Source organism: Sabethes cyaneus, chromosome 2, assembly GCF_943734655.1.
Source record: "Sabethes cyaneus chromosome 2, idSabCyanKW18_F2, whole genome shotgun sequence".
NCBI lineage: Eukaryota > Metazoa > Arthropoda > Insecta > Diptera > Culicidae > Sabethes > Sabethes cyaneus.
Genome location: NC_071354.1, coordinates 75094383 through 75116719, shown reverse-complemented (window position 1 = coordinate 75116719; position 22337 = coordinate 75094383). Strand labels below are relative to the sequence as shown.

The following is a 22337-nucleotide window of genomic DNA, read 5'->3' as shown; positions in this document are numbered from 1 at the left end:
AGTTTTCGCTGCGGGTAGGCTGCAAAATATCGCAAAACTTCATTGCATGCATCGCATAACGGAAACGCAAATTATTGTACTTGTTTAATTAGCCAATCTTTGATCAACGATTAAAGATGTAGAGAAACATGCTGACTAAGGTAAACTTTTCTCGATGCTACTTGAGAAAGCGTGCCGAAGCAATTATCGTTTTGTTTGTGAACTGCCGATCGATGCCGGAAAGCTCGAAGGCGAGGTAAAAACTAACCAAGATGAGTACTAGCTATATAATGCTGGGAATTTTATAGGCAACCTAACGACGCGACGCGACGGGGTGAACGCATCAACCGTCAACGGTTAAGTAATAATAGTATGAATCAAGTTGGATGAATTCTAGCTAATGGCAAGCAAACAGTGGTTTGCAACTCTTTCAAATTTCAGAGGCCCTATTATGATTTGGAAATGCATTATTGCACGCAAGTTTAAGAAAATTCATGTTTTCATGCTACGTGCTGCTGGAAGGCTAGCAATGCAAACATTCTCAGCAATTGTCTGCAGGCCGCGGGTTAGCAATCACTGCCGTAAACCTACCAGTGGGCGTTCATTTCGATTGTCGACTCACCTTGGGCATTGTCGACCCAACTTCGGTTGGTTGGAGACTTTGATTACCGCATATAGGTATAATTATATATTTGTCATGCAGGGATGGATCGCAGCGGTAACCCTGCAGCGTTAGTTGTCAATCTTTTGCAACATTCCACAGAAATCGCCTTCGTGCGGTCCAGTTTTGGGTCACTTTTTGCGATATTTGTACCCGTGTTTCGAAGTCGATGACTTGCAGAATGTCGGCTTACAAAGCATCTTAAGTGTTGGACTTGTTGCTGCATATGCCAAAATCCAAAATTTCAATATGTCCCAAAAAATCTACCGACGTAAGATTTTTAAACCAGCGAACAATAAGGCGATCGGAGCAGTGGACGTATGGGCTGTATCATCACCCCATTAGATCTAAACTTCTTCACGATCATTCCCATCGGTGTTTCGAAATAAATAATCCTTTATTACTTTATTATTGCACGTTAATTAACTTTTAAAGTTATTCATTTCTATTTCGCGACTTGAATGCAATTAAATATTAATGCCGTAAAAATTATAAAACCCGTAAACTAATAATTAGCGAACTTGTGATGAAAACTATAAAATAATTTTGCAAGAAATTTCCAGCGAAGGGATTATTTTTTCCTGTACCCAATGTGGCAACCAGTTTCTACTGCAGCATGAATTTCTTTGTCTATGGTCTTCGTAACCAGGGTCACGAAAAAGTTTAGCGCAAAGATTAATCAATTTGCTCGCTCGCGCTTTGTAATGCTCGAGTGTTTTGGCCGCACACGTGTGTACCATAATGCATGCATGCTGCTGGCAACATTAGCGCAATGCATTGCGCATGAACAAAGGGTACTGGAGATTTGCGGATTTTGTTCCTTTCACTGGTCGTTATTTTTTCGCTAATATCTCGTTCTTGGCTCGGAACAGTGTTATACTCGTCAAAAACGATTTTAAAGATGGTTTTTTAAAATTGTACATGAGTTGAACAATTTTTTTATCGTAGCCTGCCTATTTATTCTGATATATTTATTGAGCACAGTCTCCGATTATGAAAGTGACAGATCAAATATAGAATTCCCACTAAATAAATTAAGAAATTTGCAAAATGTTTGCGATTTATAAACACTCTATTAGGTAGATTCTGTCCAATTCTGTAACCAATGGTATTGGAACGGTTTTTTTAATTCAAAATGACCCACAATAGAATTTTGCAGACCATGTGGAACCATAGCACAAGGCTACCTTGGTATTTCGCCACCCCGCTTTGTTTTGAATAATAACCCTCAATTGTTGGGGTCTAAATGCATGCTTACACGGCATAGTCGAAAAAGCGCATGACGTTCGGTTGGTAGTATGTGCTAGGCATGAAATGTAGGCACGTCACCCAGCAAAGGGGAATTCTCTGTAGGTCACTGGCATCAGCTGGTACTCAGTCACACACAACCGCATTCAGTCGCAACAACAAAAACGTTACAACAATGCCTATAGGTATTCTATATTCTGCCTAGAGGACGCCGAAACCGGTACAAGTGACACGTCACTGGCTGTAGTAGAACTGTAATTACCTTTGACCATGGCTATATAGTCATGCGATCGTACGTAGCTTTGCACATGCATGCATGCAAATGATTCATCTTCCGATGGATGTCCAGCATCTTTTTTTTTGTTTGAGTTGCATTGCGAACATGACATATTCGGAGGGGGTTTTGTTTTCTATGCGTCGTGCCGTATTGATTCATTAATTGCTGTTTCTTTGACGGTGCAAATGTTTAACCCTCCAGAACTCGACTAATCCGACGTAGGATAAATGGTACCGATCTCTTCGGCAGCAACAAAAACCTACTCTTGCACATATACAACGAATTATACTGAATATACTATGGGCCAGATTTTTATAATCAGATGCAATATTTATTGGCATTTATTATTATTTATAACTAGCTGATCCGACAAACTTCGTATTGCCACAAATTAACCTGTGTTCTACATAAATCATGAATCTCGGATGATCTTTGTCACAATCTCGAGTTTTGCAAGTTTCTGAGGAGTTCAACCTTAAGCGGGGTACGCTGCTGAAAAGTAATGGGTAAAAAGATAGGACAAGAAATGCTCAAGAAATCGATTTCGTTTACGATTTCTTAAGCAGTACGCACTTCATAAGAAATATTATTTCACGTTCAGATGGCGCAGTTTTACATGCAGGTGAATTAAAACGTCACTTTTCCGTACGGAATAATATCCGGCGCAATTATTACCACAAGAAAAAATGACAGGTGGTTGCTTGCATTGGAGTTGTCAAAATTTCTTCGGTAAATAGCAAGATTTTTTCTTGAGCTGTTTTCTTTTCAGCAGCGTACCCCGCTTTAGATGATTCATTTTGGCAGTTACGTAACTATAAAAGCATCCCAGGTAACCAATAAGCATCACCAATGCTATTCAAATGTAGGCCAATAAGCATTTAAGTCGCCTTAAATGCTACTTAAATACTATTTTGGCAAAATATACAGCTACTTTACTGATACCCTTCTTATAGTGCTGACAATGCTAATTTACAGCTAATTACCGACACGAAGAATTTGAATACAATTTTGGATGCCAATTTACTACACTTATGCAGTTAAAAAGCTAATATACAACAACGTGCAGTATAAAATGCCAGATACGCTGATTTGCTGCTTACGTTAAGGTTTATTAGTTACCTGGAATAGGGAGTTTAATATACAAATTTGCAATTTTTCCTCACAGTAAAGTAGACAACTTTACAACAGACAACTCCCCTGACCCCTCATTGCATAGCCAGAAAGCGGATAGTAATATTCGCCATGATTGTACAACATTACGCCGAATATCATTTTGCGAAAAACCTTAAGCGGAATGTACCATTTCACGGAAAACTTTTTTGTGGAAAGTTCCATTTCGTGATCCTCTCCTTACTCGCTGTCGCTCGTTCCAGGAAACCCAGGGGGACCTAGGAAAATAAATAAACCTAGACAGTAGTGATTTCTGCGGGGAGTTGTCTCCCCACAGTGGGCGGCGCTTCCGACGGCGGGTCACGGGCAACACTCGCGGCCGTCTCGTCCTGAATGATCTAGTGTTACTATAGATAGTTTTTGTGGTCTTGTTATTGACTAATGTTTTATGGAAGAGTCTCGAATTTCTCGAGTTCGATTAGTTTTTGAGTTTCGCAAAAATTTCTGTTTTATTTGTATGAGAGTCCATATCCCCCTACCACAGGGGTGAGAGGTAACTATCATAAAATAAATTCAAGACTCCAAAATCTCCCACATGCCAAATATGGTTCCATTTGCTTCATTAGTTCTCAAGTTATTAGGAAATTTGAATTTCATTTGTATGGAAGCCCCCCTTCCTAAACAGGGGAGGGGTCTTAATTCATCATAGAAAAAATTTATGCCCCCTAAAAGCCTCACATGCCAAATTTGGTTCCATTTGCTTGATTAGTACTCAAATGATAAGGAAATTTGTATTTCGTTTGTATGGGACCCCCCTCTTAAAAGGGGAAAGGGTCGTAATTCACCATAGAAAAAAATTCTGCCATCTAAAACTCCCACATGCCAAATTTGGTTCCATTTGCTTGATTAGTTCTCGAGATAAGAGGAAATTTGTTTTTCATTTGTATAGGAGCCCCCCTCCCAAAGTGTGGAGGGATCCTAATTCACCATAGAAAATATTCTTGCCCTCGAAAACTTTCACATGCCAAATTTTGTTCCATTTGCTTGATTAGTTCTCGAGTTATGAGGAAATTTGTATTTCATTCGTATAGGATCCCCCCTCCTAAAGTGGGGATGGGTCCCAAATCATCATAGAAAAAATTTTTGTCTCCAAAAACACCCACATGCCAAATTTGGTTCCATTTGCTTATTTAGTTCTCGAGTTATGCGGAAATTTGTATTTCATTGGTACAGGAGCCCCCTCTCTTAAAGTGGGGAGGGGTCCTAATTCACCATAGAAAATATTCTTGCCCTCGAAAACTTTCACATGCCAAATTTGGTTCCATTTGCTTGATTAGTTCTCGAGTTATGAGGAAATGTGTATGGAAGCCCCCCTCTTAAAGGGGACAGGAGTTATAATTCCCCTTATAAAGAGGGGAGGGGTCTAAATTTACCATAGAATAAATTCTTGTCACCGAAAACACCCACATGCCAAATTTTGTTCTATTTGCTTGATTAGTTCTCGAGTTATGCAGAAATTTGTGTTTCATTTGTATGGGAGCCCCCCCTCTTAGTGGAGGGAGGGTTCTCTAACCATCACTAAAACCTTTCCTGGCCCCAAAAACCTCTCCATGCAAATTTTCACGCTGATTGGCTCAGTAGTTTTCGATTTTATAAGGAACATACGGACAGACAGACAGACATACAGAAATCCTTTTTTATAGGTATAGATTATCATATCAACTAATTTTGAAGAAAGTGACCGTTGTCTGTGGAACTGATCCGAAAGTATATTTTAAGATCATCTGCATATGGGTGTGATGGGCCCTTGATGCTCAAACTAACGTCGTTAAAATAAAACAAAAAAAAAGATGGCCTAGGTGACTTCTTTGAGGTATATCTGACGAGGCTAAAAGAGAACGTGAAGGTTCCATGACCATCAACTTAAACAACTTCGAGGCTACACTCAACGATGTGATTCCTCCCTAGTTTTTTACATCGTGTTTGCTACCATTTTTATGAACAGGAAACATATGTGCAAATTTTCAACACGATAGAAATATGCCACTACAGATGGACATTCTAAATAGACAAAGTAACGGTGTCAGTAAGCAGCATATGTGTCTCTACAGGTACATCTAAGCTACTCCATCCGTTCGGGTTTGAAGCACGACTTAAGCATGGATGCGGCCTTCGAATTCATCTCGACATTAACATCAATTTGCCCAGCCTTAGCTACTAATGAGCTACTAGCATTGTAGCACCGTAACTACTAAAGATACAAAAGTATGTAAGCGGTAAACCAGATCCGGTTTGTATGCCGAAGGAACATTTTACAATGATTACGGGCAATGATGGAGGTGCTAAGGTAGCAGATAGGACAATTATGTCAATTCTTATACTATGTTACATTTAATTCATAATAATAATATTTCTGCCTCCCGGTTGGCCTCGAGGTATGATACTGGCCTAAGAAGCCAGTCGTCATATGTTCGAATTCCGACTGGGAGAGGCCATTAAAGTCAATAGGATCGTAGCAACTGGCCCTGCAATTGTCCTGCACTCTAACAGCTGGCTGCGAAGTCTGTCGTATAAAAAACAGAAGGTCAAGTTTCGATAACGGAATATTTCTACTCGGTCGGTTTTATGGGGTTTGGCGACGAATTCCTGTTATAAATACTGCGCACTAACTCTTTGGTCTCGAGGATTGGGTGGCTGGTGTTCTAAAGCTTCTGTCGACTACCGCGAACGTTTAGGTCGTGCTACGAAATTTTAGACTAAAATTTCGACTTCACTCAAATTTTTCGCAGATGACCGTCTTGGCAGTTGGCGTAGCAAGAAACAGAAAAATTTTTTGACAATTTTTCATTCACATTCACAGACAGGTAGTTCCACGAATCTAAAAGAGATTGTGATACTCTCGTAGTGAAACGTAGCCAGGCTCAAGCTGACAACCTCGTCGGATGTGTTGACTTGTTAAATTGTGTTTGTTTTGTTTTGGTTTTCGCATCATACAGCCAGCACCAGGTAAGCAATTGATACGAAATTGCGAAAATGGTTTGTAATTTTCGTTTTATAAAATCGTTTCGCGTTTGCCACCTTTTCATGTTTGAAACGACGATAATGACGTCATGTCAGCCCCCTGGAAGCTTGGTAATTGCAACGGGGTGGCACGCTAGGATTTCAGCGTAACGAACATCTATTTTCATTCCGCTTTCACCAAAACTGGATAAACTGTAGTCGTATTTTCGCTCATTCTACAGAAAAACATTATATGATGTATAATATATTACAAAACCACGAGAATATTTAGCAAATTGTACTAGACTGCATAAATAATCTTAAACTGCCATCATTTGGTACAGCCGGTAACAAGTTTTGTTACCCGATTTAACATTGCTTTAGGGTGAACAGGCCATTTTTCGGGTGCCAGTGCCAGTGATGTCGGTTACGCATCAAATAGATGGCAGATGACAACCTTGCCATCCCGTTGGGTAATTGCGAATCACCCCTTCGGCAGGCAACCATGTTTTCGCCGCTAACATCTCGTGTGTACGAAAATGAGATAGCATGTCAGCACTGCGTTTCACTCAACTGCCAGCAGTCTGATTTGGGCCTGCTGTCAAATTTTGAGCCCAGGACATGTTGTCGCCTACGGGGTGAAGTGGCTGTCAAATTCATACATTTTCGATGTCCCACGCATAGGTACCAAAATGTTAATTTTGACAGGAACCAAAAAATTTGCTGGGAATTCCCCTTTACCGAGGACCATTTGAAAGTTGCTCTCTTCACTCCTACATGAGAAAGAGATAGCAACACACCATGCCCTTGGTTGTCGCTGACGTTCACTGCAGCTCGATATAAGGTTTTGCACGGACGAGCATAACCTCACTTCTTTGACGTCTATCAGTGGTTTGTTTACATGGACTTAGAACATGGGTTAACATGTTGAAACTGAATATTGCTTAAAGGCCTTAACGGCGGTCAGAAAGCCACAAAAACTGCCATTCCGAGTAGTTTGGAGGGCGACACTGCAGGATAATACGCTTTTAAAACGTTTAACTCCAATTTATGTATATCGCTCTCGCCTAACAAATAGTAAACAAACCACGAGTGGATGTCAGATGGGCGAATTGCGTTCATTTCGGTTCATTCGTGACGTTACCTTGCAAAAACATTAATTTAATGTTATTTAGGCTGTGAACCATTTCGCAAAATTTTTAACTTTTTGGTTAAAATTTGACAGTACGATGGGTTTTCGAAAATAAACCTGCTCGGGGGCATGGTTAGTTTTAACCAAGTTCTAAGAGCCAATATAATATGCCACAGGTGAGGAAACAGCATCGATGTGTTTCACTGATCTTTCCTTGAATTTTTTCACCAATGTATGGATGTTTAATATATAACAAATTCGTTTATTCAGCCCGAAATGAAATGAGAGAAATTTTATCTATCAAATAGGATAAATGAATACCAAAAATTCATACAATTCCAACCTGGACTGAATAAACAAATTCGCTGTTATAGAAACATACCTTCATCCTCACCTTATATATGCTCTCATTGAGTAAAACAACTATCAATCTGTCAAATATGAAATGGTTCGCATTCAGAGCGCGATTTTAACCACTCGAGGAGAAATAACCATCGAACTGTCAAATTTTAGCTAAAAAGTTAAAAGTTTCGCGAAATGGTCCACAGCCTTAACAGATTAAGCGGGGTACGCTGCTGAAAAGTAATGGGTAAAGAGATAGGACAAGAAATGCTCAAGAAATCGATTTCGTTTACGATTTCTTAAGTAGTACGCACTTCATAAGAAATATTATTTCACGTCCAGATGGCGCAGTTTTACACGCAAGTGAATTAAAACGTAACTTTTCCGTACGGAATAATATCCGGCGCAATTATTACCGCAAGAAAAAACGACAGGTGTTTGCTTGCAGAGCTACCACAAATACAGATATTTGTGCATACATAAATTTGGGACCATCAATTATTTCAGTTGCTGTGATTTCTGGCTCTACTAATGTTCCTGAATTTTAAAGTAGTCCATAAACTATTTATGTTATTTAAAAGATTAGATCGAGAAAATTAAATACTCCGGAGAAAACGGTAGGGTCCCAAATTTATGCATGCACAAATATCTGTATTTATGGCAGCTCTGGTTGTTTGCATTGGAGTTGTCAAAGTTTCTTCGGTAAATAGCAAGATTTTTTCATGAGCTGTTTTCTTTTCAGCAGCGTACCCCGCTTTAGATCGAGACAATAAAATGTCGACCAACATTTGAAAAGGGCGGATAAGCCAACTGTCAAACAGAACGAGCGAGAGTTCATTTTCCTATGCTGCTCCAGCAAAAAATAACTCTCACTCAGTCTGTTTGACGTTTGGCTTATCCGCCCTTTTCAAATGATGGTCGACAAATACTCCGGAGAAAACGGTAGGGTCCCAAATTTATGGATGCACAAATATCTGAATTTTTCGTATTTATGGCAGCTCTGTAGTCACATACCTGTTAGGTATACATCAATGTACTTTGACATTGACATTTTCATCCTTTCATTCTTCGGTCTGTGCGGTCTGCGGTTGGCGGTTATCTTATAACAGTTTTGACATCATAGTTACTAACCGCTTTTCTGCTTGTAGCATAAAATTAAAAATTGGAAAAAAAACTAAATTACCTAAGTGCAATATTGCCGAACACACTGGTGCCATGATTAGTGACAATTAGGTAAGCTCCACTACTAAATTCCCGCGATCAAATACCGTAAGGGTACGTTAACGTGAGTGCGCCTTTGTGTTGACCCGGTTGACCAGACCATTAGTGAAACGAATTATTCAACTACTGCTATCTGCTGCTTTCTAATGAACCAGCAATCAATATACTAGTCAATAATTCGTTTACATTTGCCAATGGGTCAGTTTAGAAATATTTCGCGTGCTTAAGTTGTGCCATCCAAGTTTTTCGGCGTGCCGAGAAAAGTTCAAACTTCAACTTTATGAAAACAGTAACAGCGTAAAATTTATTAGCAAGATAAGTAGGTTCGTAAGTTCAAGGTGCGTGTAATGTGATCAGTCATTTTTAATTATATGTTCTCCTGTTTAGAACGCATTAAATGTCAAAGAAACATGGGTATGCTTCTTTTGTTTTTGTATTTTGCCCTCGGTCTCTAATAGAGATGGTCGGGTAGCGGAAAATTTGTCCGAAACCCGCACCCGTACCCGTACCCGCCGGGTTCGGTTAACGAAAAAAAAAAAATTTGCGGGTTCGCGTCGGGTACGGGTTCTTAATTTTTGAAACCGGGTACGGGTCGGGTCGGGTATCTCTATTGACCACATTTAACACTAAAGATGGTCGGGTACCCGGGCCCGAGTTTCAAACCGTTCAACGGAGGCCGAAATAAGGGTGGTCCCGGTGGTCCGGCAATTTCCAATATCAAAATTCGTGCTCACCTGGAGGATGACGAAGCGATGGCCGGTGATGGATTTGAGGGTGGCGAACGGAAAGTTTTCTACAAAGGAAACAAAAAAGGTTTCAATCAACGCCGGGGATCGCCAATTCCGCGCGGTAGAGTAATAAACAAGAAAAGACTGATTAGTGGTCCAACCAGTTGGTTCGAGATTAAAATTCCGTTCGGCTACAAGTACGATAAGGATTTCATCCTGCGGTCATTGCTTAATTCCATCAAGCCGGAAATTTTCATCCCACACTATTGGAAGATGGAAGACACGGCGGTCAGTTTTTACATAGAAGATTTTCCGGCGGCGGAAGGAGTTTGTAAAACAAAATTTAATAGAACGAATTATCGGTTCCGTACGAATTGGGAAGTTGGAAATAATCAAGCAGATTAGTTGTTAAAATAATCAAACAGATTAGTTTTTCGGCCAGCGGCAGCAGATATAGAATTAGCATGTGCCTTGAAGATAGTGACAAACAAGTTACATGTTTGGATGCAGACGGAATTACTGGAGGCAACTGTTACTGGAAGCGGTCCGAATTTACGCTTGTGCATACGGTAGTGACTTTTGCGGTTTATGAAGTTCTGCCCCGGAGGCACCCAAAACCTAGCTTTCGAATAGCTTTCGAATAGGACTTTAAACTGTTTCAAGTTTAATCGAAAATGCTGTTCAGTGGCGGGATTTAATGGAATGGACGAAGAAACAAATGCCGGTGAGGTCGTTTCATAACTTCACTCGTTTATCTATTTGATTTTCCTGCATTCATATATTTTATTATTTCTAAATTTTATTCTTTTACTAAGTAATTAAAATGATGCCAGGTAGACGGAATTTTTCAATTTTCAGAGAGCGAAAAAAGGCACTATAACCTTGGCCTATTGCAGCCAGACTATGGTTAATGCCATAAGTTCATCCCCGAGGGTCCGGAGTATCACTTAACCTTTATTAGCAAAGATACTCCCAACGACTACAATTTGTAATCTGTAAATTAATTAATATCTTCAAGGGAAGCGTTTGGTACGGGAGGTCCACGCTTTCTTCCTTCCCCTTGATTTCAATGAGTTGAATGGAATTAAGTATCATTTTTAATTCCACTTAATTCTTTGGAATTCTCTCTGCGGTACATGCTGCGCAGTTGGCCTGGCCGTTGACAAGAAAAATGACCGATTTAAGCAGTCGGCATTTTCCAGGATGCCTTCAAGTATTGGCTGCGTTAGTGTGAGATAAGATAAGATAAGATAAAGATGGTCGGGTACCCGGGCCCGTCCCGTAGCCGACGGGTTGCGGTCGGGTTCGGGTATCAAAAATAATAAATTTGCGGGTTCGGGTCGGGTACGGGTTTTCAATTTTTTTCTTGATCGGGTACGGGTCGGGCCCGGGTATTCGAATTTTTATACCCGACCATCTCTAGTCTCTAATCGAGGTCATCCCATCTAGTACAAAACTAGTCTCATAAGATTCCCGTCGCATGTTCGAATCTCGCACTGGTGTAGATTGTTAGAGTCCATAGCATTAGTAGCATTAGCATTATCCCCGCAACTGTCCTGCCAAATGAAAGCATAAGGCTTAAAAAAAAGTCCCTTCCTTTAACGGTACCAGGCATTTTATTTGCCACTTGGCATATTTTGGTGCAAAATTAAGTGTCAAGAATCATAAATATTTAGAGTTAAGTCAACGCAATTAACGCGGTGTATTAACGCTTAGCGATACCATTCTAAATTTATTTAAAGTTGCATTAAAGCTTTGCTCTACTACATGCGTACTATGCATACTGCCCTTCTTACACTATTCTGCACCAGTATTTTGAGTCAAACATATCCAGAGGTGCAACATCAACCTCGCAAAATTTTTTAGTAGTCTGCGCAACGGTTTTTAATCCTTTCTGCTCACCAGCCCACTGTTTCAGCATAGTCTCGAAAAACAGGTAAGACATATGCGGTGTCGGAGCAAACGCGTGGTACTATCTACTCAAAACGGTTCTGATAGGGAGTTTCGTAGTAGTAGATGGCTTAACGCGCGGCGGCAATACATACAGCAACTGTGTTTGTGTATCTGTATCGTGCAATAAATACGCGGAGACCGAGACCGGCTGTCCGATGGACCGAACTTACTATACTGCTTAACGAAGCTCAGCAGTCGGTCGCAGTCGGTTGGACCATACTCACCAACCGGAACACGAGTTCGCACGTAGAATAGGTACTAATCGCGCGAGTCATTGATAGTTACATTGCTTCCAAACTATTTTCAGCCTTGTAATCGACGGCCAAAGTGCGCTCGAAAGCAGTGTTTGTCACGCCGCATTGAAGTTCATTTTTTGTGGAGTTTATTGGAGTGTGATAGTGTTGAAGGTGAGCCTCCAAGCTGTGCATCTGTGCTTGCGTGTGTGATTACTAGCTGTCAGCTGCGGTCCAAGGTTGACCTAAAGAGATTTACGGTTTTCTTCATACAAGGAGGCACGTGTTTTTATTACCTGCTAACACGTCTTGTTTAGTCTCGGATTTGTTCAGAGCAACAAGATGTTCGCTATCGGACAGCTTTTTGAATTGGATTAGAAGCGACGATTTCAGAGTTCACGCGTTGCGTAGGAGTGCTTTTAATATTCCGCACCCGCCGAGGGAGGGGTTTGATCAAATGAGCTGTTTAAATCCGAACCGGTAGAAAATCTGTGAATATCCATCGTGATGTGAACCACCGAGTACCAAAAGTTGCAAAGGAACTCGACCCACGATTAGCACGAACTGATGACTCACTTTTGCTGTATATGTCTGCTGTGCCTATTATATTTGTTTTTACAAAAATGGAATCCTACATTTACTATATTTATTTGTTTAATTTACATAGGGTCAAAGAAAGTTAAAAATTCGATAAAGAGCTTTTCAACACCGTGACCATATGTTCTCACTGGAGACACATTACCTACAGTAACCAGAATTGTTTACCTATCCCTTTGCCTTTCTGCTATATCTAAGCAACCTTCGATATTTACCTGACAACACTAACACTCTTTTATTTTTTTCATTTCCAGGCTTAAAATAGAATAAAATCACAACCGGGAAAAAAGGAGCTCGGCAAATCTTCAGCAACAGCTGAATAGCACGGATTTCCTCTCATCAGCAGCGGCAAGCAGTAGCAGTCGCCATTTGTGCGCTGTCAAAATCCTCAAAATGTGTCGATCTCACTAGTTTATAAATTCAAGGAAGTACAATTTGCATATTCGCTTTAGTCACCCAAAGTTGTAGTCCGTTTGAAGAAAAGAAGTAGTCGGAGATTGAGCATACCGGTAGCGCACGGGAAGCTAGGCGCCATTAGTCAAATCGGAACGGGATACTTGTTTAGTATTTGATAAAATAAACATACACAATGGTGGACTACTACAAGGTACTCGACGTGGGTCGATCTGCAACCGATGCAGAAATCAAGAAAGCGTAAGTTTTGTTTACATTCACATTGTTGCAACGAGCTAGCAAGTCTGACGGTTTGAGTTTTTATTTTAGATATAAAAAGCTGGCATTACGATGGCATCCAGATAAAAATCCAGATAATCCAGAGGAATCAAACAGGCGGTTTAAAGAGATATCCGAAGCGTATGAAGTTCTATCAGATGGTGAGTCATGTCAGTTGTTTTACGTTTGTGCATACTATTACCGTTACTTATATATTCAAAACCGAAATTATTTTAATAGCATATTATTTCGCGTTTGGTTATAATGTTTTACGTTAAAAAGTACGTAACATACCTATTTTGTTAAGAGATAGACTGGTATGATTAATGTACTTTACTTAGTGCTTTTTAGGTTATCGACTTTTGACCTAATGCAAAAAGCATTTTTTCGCTTTGCACAATTATGGTTCCATTCATTATTGAATTAAAACACAAGCTAAAAACTTTTCGAACATACATAATATCTCTCCTACGGTTATTTTTCTATTCGGCAATGTGTTTTGTGCTTGCCTTGATTTAATATTTTATATCAGCTGCGTCACTACTGGCCCAGCATATTGATTATATTCCAGTTAAAAAAACTTGTAAATCGTTTAGAGGTCGTTTGAACAAAAATTAACAAAACAAGAAATGCTTACCTACACTTTTACAAAAAAAAAACTGTTCACAATTCCTATATATTTGTCGAATTTTTGTTTTGTTTCAAATTACATACAAAAAACTCGTTTGGTAATAATTATGCGCATTCACGCAAAATAATCTAACAGTTTAGAAACTAGCGAAGTCGATGACACGAGTAAAATGTTTTTTTTTGTTCTACAGTATTGAAATGAAAACGCTGAAATGCTGGTAATGATTCTCATATGAGAATTCTCATTATCTTGGATACTTGTATGGTTAACTTATTCCTTAGGCCCTAATGCTAATTGCAGCGATAGTGTAAAGAAAACATCATAATGGGGAAATCGAACTTTGTTATCAACCTCCCACCTAAGCCGCACTTAGTCTTTATCAGAATTCACAAGAATCTATTGATAATTTTTCCCTACCATAGATTGCCTTTAATTGGTTTCAACAAATTAGATAGGTATCGGTGTGCCGGTTGTGACTGTTTTTCGTAGAATTGCATATTCAGCAATCATAGCATCTATTATAAAAAATGAATTCGTGGTTCATAACTTGTTAAGGTTCAAATACGCGTCATTGATTTGATGGATTTCAAATGCAGTTTTCATGCTCAATGCAATAATTATGTTCATGAAACTGTTCTCACTTCTTTTTTGCATCTGTCAGAACACAATAACAAGTTATGCCAGTATTCCGCTTGTGGGGCCGCGACATGGCTTTTTTAGATAATTTTGTCAAATTTATGATATGTGTTTGAAACATGACGAAATAGCGCTTGGCGACCAACTCATGTCTCTCAGAGGTCATATAGCCAATTCCAGATACTGGATACTGGACTATACTGAGTAATTTCAAAGATCACTTTCGAAAAAACTCGGAATGGCAGAAGTTGTTTGTTATTGCTATAAAATGAGTGACCGATTTGACTGCTGCAAAGTGCTCTCGCACACAGGATTTGATACAGTCGATCGAGATCGGTAGTGACAGATATAATGTATCAATACGGACATCCGAAACAAGTGGTACGACTGATCAAAGCATCTTTAGACCGAGTGATGTGTTTCGTGTTCTTCCATGCTGTTTGACATCACCCTAGAAGGGGCATAGTTTGATGAACGAGAGGCACTATTTTCAGTAGTAGGATTCACAGATGACTTTGATTTTAAAATTTAAACTAAACTGGAAGCTGGGAGTGTTGGTCTACAAATAAATTAAAAGCAAAGGTTAGAGGAGACAAACAACGAACTAGACATGGTAAATAAATTTGTGAATTTGGGAGCATTGGTCACCGGGCAAAACAACACGAATAAGGAGATCCAGCAACATGTTCCAGCAGGAAATCGGGCCTACTGTGCCCTTCGCAAGACGCCACGATTAAATAGCACACGCAGTTGTGTGAAGCTTACTAGGCACAAAACCTTTATAAGAACGGTAGCTATTTATGGATTTGTAACAGAGCTGTTGCTCATGGAGTACGCGTCCTTACCATGATTGAGCAGAAGGTGTTGCGGACAATCTCAGGTGGCGGAGGTGGATGAATTACCAGCTAATGGCAAAATTTGGAGACCATTTCATCGTACACCCGGTGAAATCCATGTGCCATGTCGTAGGGATGTCAGTCGATGGTGCGGTGAAAACCGTTCTCTTCGACAAGCCCACCGGCACTAGGAACAGAGCGGTCCAATGTCAATGTGTCAGAAGGGGTCAGGCCATGTGTGGGATACTTTTAGAGATAGTTATTATCTACAATATTGTTATTAACGGGCCGGGACCACCAACTAATGCTAACACCAACGGCATGTCAGACTTAGAGCATCGGAGATCCAAGAGATAAAGCAATGCTTTATTCAGGTGTATTGTAGATAGGTAGTAACTAACTCTACGAGTGTCTCCCCTATAACCTTTTTATTTAATTTTTTATTGGTTGAACTGAGGTGGCTCAGGATACAGCCAAAAGAGCAAAACAAAGGTAAAATCAGTAAATCTTCTTTTTTATTTATACATGTTTGAAATTTCGGTCTTTTGTTTTATGATTTAGGCACACGCAAGTTTTACAGCGTAAAACAGGTCAAATACCTATTCTACAATGTTGTTCTGTGAAAGTAATGGCTCATTCCTTAAAAAACATGCTTTTTGCGAGAAACTGATTTTCAAATTCAGTCCATGCGACAAGCCAGTACATTCGGAAAAGCATTCATCAGAAAAACATCATTCGGGGAAACTGTTTTCTTGAAAGCGAGTTTCGGGGAAAAAGGGAACTGTCCTAAAACATACTTTTATTGCTAATTTGATGGGTTGACACTTCTAACACTATCGACATTGTTGTTACGCTACTTCTTGTATTTTCCATTGTTTTTGGCGTGATATTCAAATTTGTATTTGCGCGTGGGCAACTGCCGAATAGAACCCTATTTCTTAGATCTAACCGATTTTACCTTACCTACAATTTAGCTTACAAACGACACATTTACGACAACCGAAGCACACGGAAGAGCACCGGGTCTAGTTATTCGGCGGGCGGTGGCATGCGTGATAGTAGCAATTACACTGCGTACACCAACCGTGACTACAGCAGTGGCAAGTACTACGGCGGCGGCGGCAATTTCGATCACTACGGCGGACGCTACGGCAGCGGCACACGGTCCGGGCGTGAAAATAGCCGTCCATTTTCGTTTCGAGGATTTTTCGAGACAACACCATTTTTCCGCTTTTTCGGTAGTAGAATGCTGTACCAACTAGAGAAAACTATTTTCTCTGTTGTTTTGTTGTTTAACCGCTGACTGAAAACTTGTGATGCCACTAAAATTTGTTTTGTAATTGAATGCCATTCGCTGAGCTAGCACCAAGATGTAAACCTTAATCCTGTCTGAGCTGAAGATATTCAGCACGGCGATTGCTAAATTTTTGTTTATTGTAATTTCAAACATCATACAGAAATTGATAGTACCCCTTAATATTTTACATTTCAACAATCATACTAACGTAGCTGTACTCAGACTACCAGGTTGAACTTCACGTTAAGTTTTCGCTACTAACCTCGTGCTTGTTGCCGCCCAGAAAAAAAACGAACACAATTTGTTGTTTGATTGTACGTCCGTCGCTCCTGATTCGATGGGTGTGACTATCGTAATACGACAACGATGTTGCACCATTCATTGATGACTAGCCAATTGTTTTGTAAAATCACCTAAAACGAGAAACTCATGCAGCATTTTTCAGCATTGAAAATACCTAGACATTCGTTGAGCTAAATTGAACTAATCGATAATGTGATATTTAATTTTGCTGTTCTGATACTAAAAACAATTTTTTGCTTTGAATTGAATATTTTATTAATACAATTCTGTATTTTTCTCACAGAGAAAAAACGTCGCATCTACGACCAGTACGGCAAGGAGGGTTTGATGAGCAATGGTTCCGATCGGTACCATCAGAGCACCCGACATCGTCGGCACAATGGCGGTGGCATTCACGACGAATTTGATATATTCGGTGGATTCCCGTTCACGTTCCGCGATCCGGACGAGGTATTCAGAGAATTTTTCGGCGGTTCCCCATTTGAGGAGATCTTCAGGGGTGAGTTGGCTAGTAGCAATTCATCGGTGTCTAAGGAAGCAAAATTAACGGTTTATTTTCAATTGTTTTGCAGTAACATCTCACAATGGGCGTCGGGCGAATGGAGCCAGTAACGGACAAAGACACTCCCACCCGCAGAATGTAATCAGTTCACCGTTCATGTCACCTTTCATGAGCTTCAATCTGATGGACGAGTTCTTCAATGCGGACCCAATGGCGCATCGGGGCGGAGGTGGCGGGTTCACCTCGATATCTGAGTTTAGCGTTGGCAGTGGCCCAATGAAGCGGACATCCACCTCGACGACCTTCGTCAACGGGAAAAAGCTGATGACGAAAAAGTGAGTATTGTTGGACGTAGTTTTTGTATTACTAAAAACTTGAATTCCTAGAACCAAGAAACACATGTTTTTCAAATCGACTCATTGTTCATTGTGACTATGAAATAACAACAATCAATTCCATTGCAGGGTGTACGAGAATGGCACTGAGACGATAATGTCGTACGAAAACGATGTACTAAAATCAAAGACTGTTAACGGAGTCGCTCAAGCAATTTCCAGTTATAACCACTAGAGACCGCTAACCAGGGAAGAGATGAGAGCGAGCAGAGAAAAAGCGTACGGAACGACAGAGATGGATGTGAACCAAAAACAAATTTGATTGATGGAATGAGAGAGAGAGCTAACATAAAAAACAAAAAGAGAAAAAAACAACCCGCATAGGATTAATTACTACAACTGCAAATGAACTATACACTTCTAGTACTATTAACTAGTGATTTAGCGTTTACAAATACTACACAGCAGCAACACATGGATAAAACATAAAACCGCAAACCACCCTACTACAAGCAAAGCGAGCATACCTTTGCATCCGATGGTGCTCGGGTGTTTACCCCGCAGCGTTGCACCTTTAGCGTTTAATCCAAACAGACCAAAATGGTTCAAATACTTACCATCATACAGATTTATATTGCACATCTAAAAAACAAATTAAATCGAAACATCATAAAATCAAACAATTTACCAGAAAAAAAACATTTTTGTGTCAACTTACCAACCATACATAGAGAAGTAAAGCGTTTGCCGAAAGCTAATGCAATTAATGCAACTTACACAAACACACAGTTAGGCTGCCGTATAACAACAAGATCAAATTTAACTTTATTACCATTGTTGTTGAACACAAAAGGTCGTAAAAACTATTTGAACTCAACAAAGTAACTCCAGTTATCGAAAGCGTGAACGAATACAAGCTTAAATATCTAATACAGAATAACCGCACCAGAGACCATCGCCGTAATATGTATGTATTGGATATAAGATGTAGCTGTTTTTTTGGAAGCAGACGAAACCTGTTTCTAATTGTTTCTAGCTGTGCTAACCAGAAACAATTCCTTTTGAGGTACGACTGTTATTTTTTACTGAAATGTATCATTAGATGTAAAATAAAATCATCCAATCGAAAAAAACACGCAAAATTAAACTCCATAGATGTGTAATAACCTTGTAATTATCGTTTTTTTTTCCTGTGGATAGGACTTTACGAAAGTTAGGGGCATATGTTTCGAGATCCGTTCGTAATTGGTTTTAAATTACGGCTATGCTTTAGGTTGTTAACAAGCTGCTGCATCCCACCATCGGGAGAGAAGTGCGCAAACTGACTTTCACAGCTTTATAGTTATGTACTTAAGCATTAGTTTTACATTTAATTCTAATGTAGAACAATTCACTACCATCAAGACAAACATTCGGTTCGGAGCAAAAGGCTCAGTTTCGTCATACGCTGCGACAGGGAACCTAATGCTAATGATTTTCATTTTACGAACTTCGTTTTTTCGGTTCCTGTGGGGGGAAGAGCGGAGAATCGTCCGAAGACGATTGCCTTCCGGTTTAATTTTGCCATCGCTGTTAAGTGCTTTTTCGATCGCCTATAATTGTATAATCTAATAAAACTATGATCTAGACTAATTACAACACTGCGCGCGGATCATTATTGGCGTGCGCGCGCGTATACATAGCGTAGGAAGCGAAATGTGACAGAGGATTGACTAGTTTATTTTAGTTACTTTTTGTTTTGTTTTGAGTTCCGAAAACCAACAGAGGTTATAGCGAGCGAGTGTGTTCTGGATCGCGAGTGTGCTGTCACAGGTGAAGTCTAGGAAACGATCCAATCCCATTTTGTATAATGTTCATTTCCTGTTAAGTGAAAACTTGTCGGATGTAGAGTAAAATAAATGAATGAAAATGAAATGTAAACCACGTTTTTTATCAGGATTTAATAAAGCTAGTAAGTGGAAAGCAGAGTAACCTAACGAGGCGGAGTAAAACAAAACAAAGCGAAGTGAAGTAATTAATTGATGGAGCTAAGACTTTGTTTTTTTTTGTAGTGTAACATAATAAATTCATAACAATGTGTAACAGGAAACATAAATGACGGAAAACGGATATAATAGTTACAACTAGCTGATTATTAGTATGCTACAGTAAAATTATGGCGACATCAATAGATCGAAGCGTATGTTACAGGACAAACCAGCAGAATATACTAATAAAAAAAAACAGCAGCAGAGTGGAGCAGCGAATTTTAAGCATTAAAGATTTCTAAACGGTGAAAAAAGTAGTTCAGAGTTATTCGTATTCTAAAACTATTTCCGATATGCACAACTAGTCGTTATTATTTTTGTCGAAGACGTAAAAAACGGTAGAAGATAGTTTTAAATCAGAGACGTTTTTTAGTATCCTGGGCGTGACAAAAAGGGAAAAAATGCAATATTAAATAAGAAGCCGAATATGCTTCACTTGCTTAACTAATGGCGATGGAGCGAGCGAAACCGCTGGAGCCAAATCCTGTGCGCTGGTGAAGCAGAGATCCAGACAGCGAATGTTCTCGTTGGTCAGGTGGTTGATCTGTCGCAAAATGGCAGAACTGTAGCAGTCTAGAAACCGTAATGCTGCACTGTGCACAGTGGAGTGATCGGGATCCGGGTGGAGAAAACCATTACTGGATGGTTGCCATAAAAGTCCTGGTAGGTTGGAGTCCTGTTGTTGCCAAATCTATCATATATTACCGAGCGGGAGTGAACGTTGATCAGAGTTCGTCTCGTACTCGATCGGGGGGAATGTAAGTTCCACACAGGAACAACCTACAGCTTACCTACTTCGATACACACCCACCCGGAAAAAATAACCATAACACGATGAGAAACATTATGCTGACAGTAGGATACAAAATACAAAGTCCCAAAAGATAACCAAACTATCAAACTTATTGTTGTCGACCATAACTTTCATGGTTTTCAGAGATTTTACCATAAAAATGACGGGTTGTTAAGTATCTTAACAATAAAAAAATCTAGTTTTTCGCGAACAAAAATTTTCATTTACATTAAAAGTTCTCGTCCTTTAATGGTAATTTTTTTAGTCGAAAAAACAAAATGTAATTGAAAAAGGCAGTAAATTTGTGATGAAATATGGCCAATTCTATAGCGTAAAATAAAAAACAAAAATAATAAAATTTGGATTTGAAGGACTTTTACAATAAATTTATCATAAGTTTCAATGTTTACAATAAAAATTGTTGTAGATGCATTGTTTCTACTACAAAATTTAATGTAATTTTTTTTTCGGGCACACCTGCTCAATTTTTTTTCCATGTGTGGACTCATTTACTGCGACCAGTATATAGTAGGGTGTTTGCAGAGTGCATATGTATTGGAGAGCTGTTGGGCAGGCAAAAGTGACAGCTCCATATAAACTATATGGGCTGGGAGGGGCGAGATTTTTTAAATCATTTAATTTCTTCATTTAAAACAGAAATTACTATTTGCGTTATATGTATAGCAAGGTAATATATTTGTTTACTAAATAACAAATCTATTTTCAACAAACAAGCTAAAACGCGGTAGAAATTATCAAAAATGTAACTATTAACTATGTTAGCTAACCTAAACAAATATCGATAGCCAGCGATTACTTTCGGACAAGAAAACAATAAATTATACTAAAATCAAGGCTACATTCAGTTATTTCGAACTTGGGCTATGCGGCATGCTGCATCCGAAAGCCGTATTTTTGGGTCACCGATTTAATGCTCATTCATGTAAACATGTATATCGGGATACATTTCTTGGTTGATTTAAACATTAATTGTTTTGAATGGATAGTTTCAGAAAAAATGATCATTTTATCCAACGCGAGATGCAATGTGTGCCTAACAGACGTCTTGCATGTGTGTGTAGCAAAAGCCCTGTTGATCTATTGTAATATCGCCCGGGTGTTTGCTGTATGACCTGAACTGCATTTATTTTTGCTATAATCGCTATTGAGTGAGCGATACGCTTATTGAATTTTTTATGCGTGCTTGCGTGTATTGGGGTTTTTATCCTTCCTTCAAAGCTTGATCTACTTTACCCACTTATTCCTCGCTGCCAGCACTATCCCATATTACAGTCGTCCCTGGCGAGGACTCATTCGTAGCTCTGACCAGTAGGGGAGAGTAGTCAACAGAGAGACAACAGGAACAGTGAGACATCGGGAATAGCTTCGACATAAAACATACAAGATCCATGATATTTTCCTGCAAAGTAAAGTTTGTGAATCTATATCACATAATACAGTTTGAAAAAAATTTGTTAATTTTTTAGTATATTTTTCAACAAAAGTCGTTTTTGGGGGGGTGAAAGTAAATTTTATTGCGATCATTTTCAGGTGATTTTTAACGGCAAATCGCATAACTAATCCAAATTAAATTTACTACATGGCATCTCATAGGAATGAGAGATAAAAATAAAAAATATAAGACCATCGAATTGTTTGCTAACACCACTATTTCACTATTTCTTATAAAACATTCCTATTGGGAACAGTGTGACAAACAGATGTGGGTAATTTTCAAAAAAAATTTTTTTTGTTGAATTGTAAATCAATCCATATAAATTGATTGTAAATGAGTTCTGAAGTGTAAGTTGAAGGTCAGATAAC

The 22337-nt window shown here is 39.2% G+C and overlaps 1 protein-coding gene across 2 annotated transcripts in view; it reads left to right on the top strand.

The window, feature by feature from the left end:
• The window catches only part of LOC128734767 (dnaJ homolog subfamily B member 6), a 177846-nt gene extending 157884 nt beyond the window's left edge, over positions 1 to 19962 (top strand). Inside the window, exons 4-9 of one of the 2 annotated variants that reach the window (XM_053829109.1) lie at positions 12736 to 13135; positions 13205 to 13314; positions 16231 to 16494; positions 17140 to 17355; positions 17429 to 17693; positions 17823 to 19962. In XM_053829109.1, coding sequence (XP_053685084.1) covers positions 13071 to 13135; positions 13205 to 13314; positions 16231 to 16494; positions 17140 to 17355; positions 17429 to 17693; positions 17823 to 17928 — 1026 coding nt within the window. In that variant the 5' untranslated portion in view covers positions 12736 to 13070 and the 3' untranslated portion in view covers positions 17929 to 19962. The remainder of the gene's footprint in view (positions 1 to 12735; positions 13136 to 13204; positions 13315 to 16230; positions 16495 to 17139; positions 17356 to 17428; positions 17694 to 17822) is intronic. The other variant, XM_053829110.1, reaches the window with a different exon arrangement.
• Positions 19963 to 22337: the final 2375 nt, after the last annotated feature.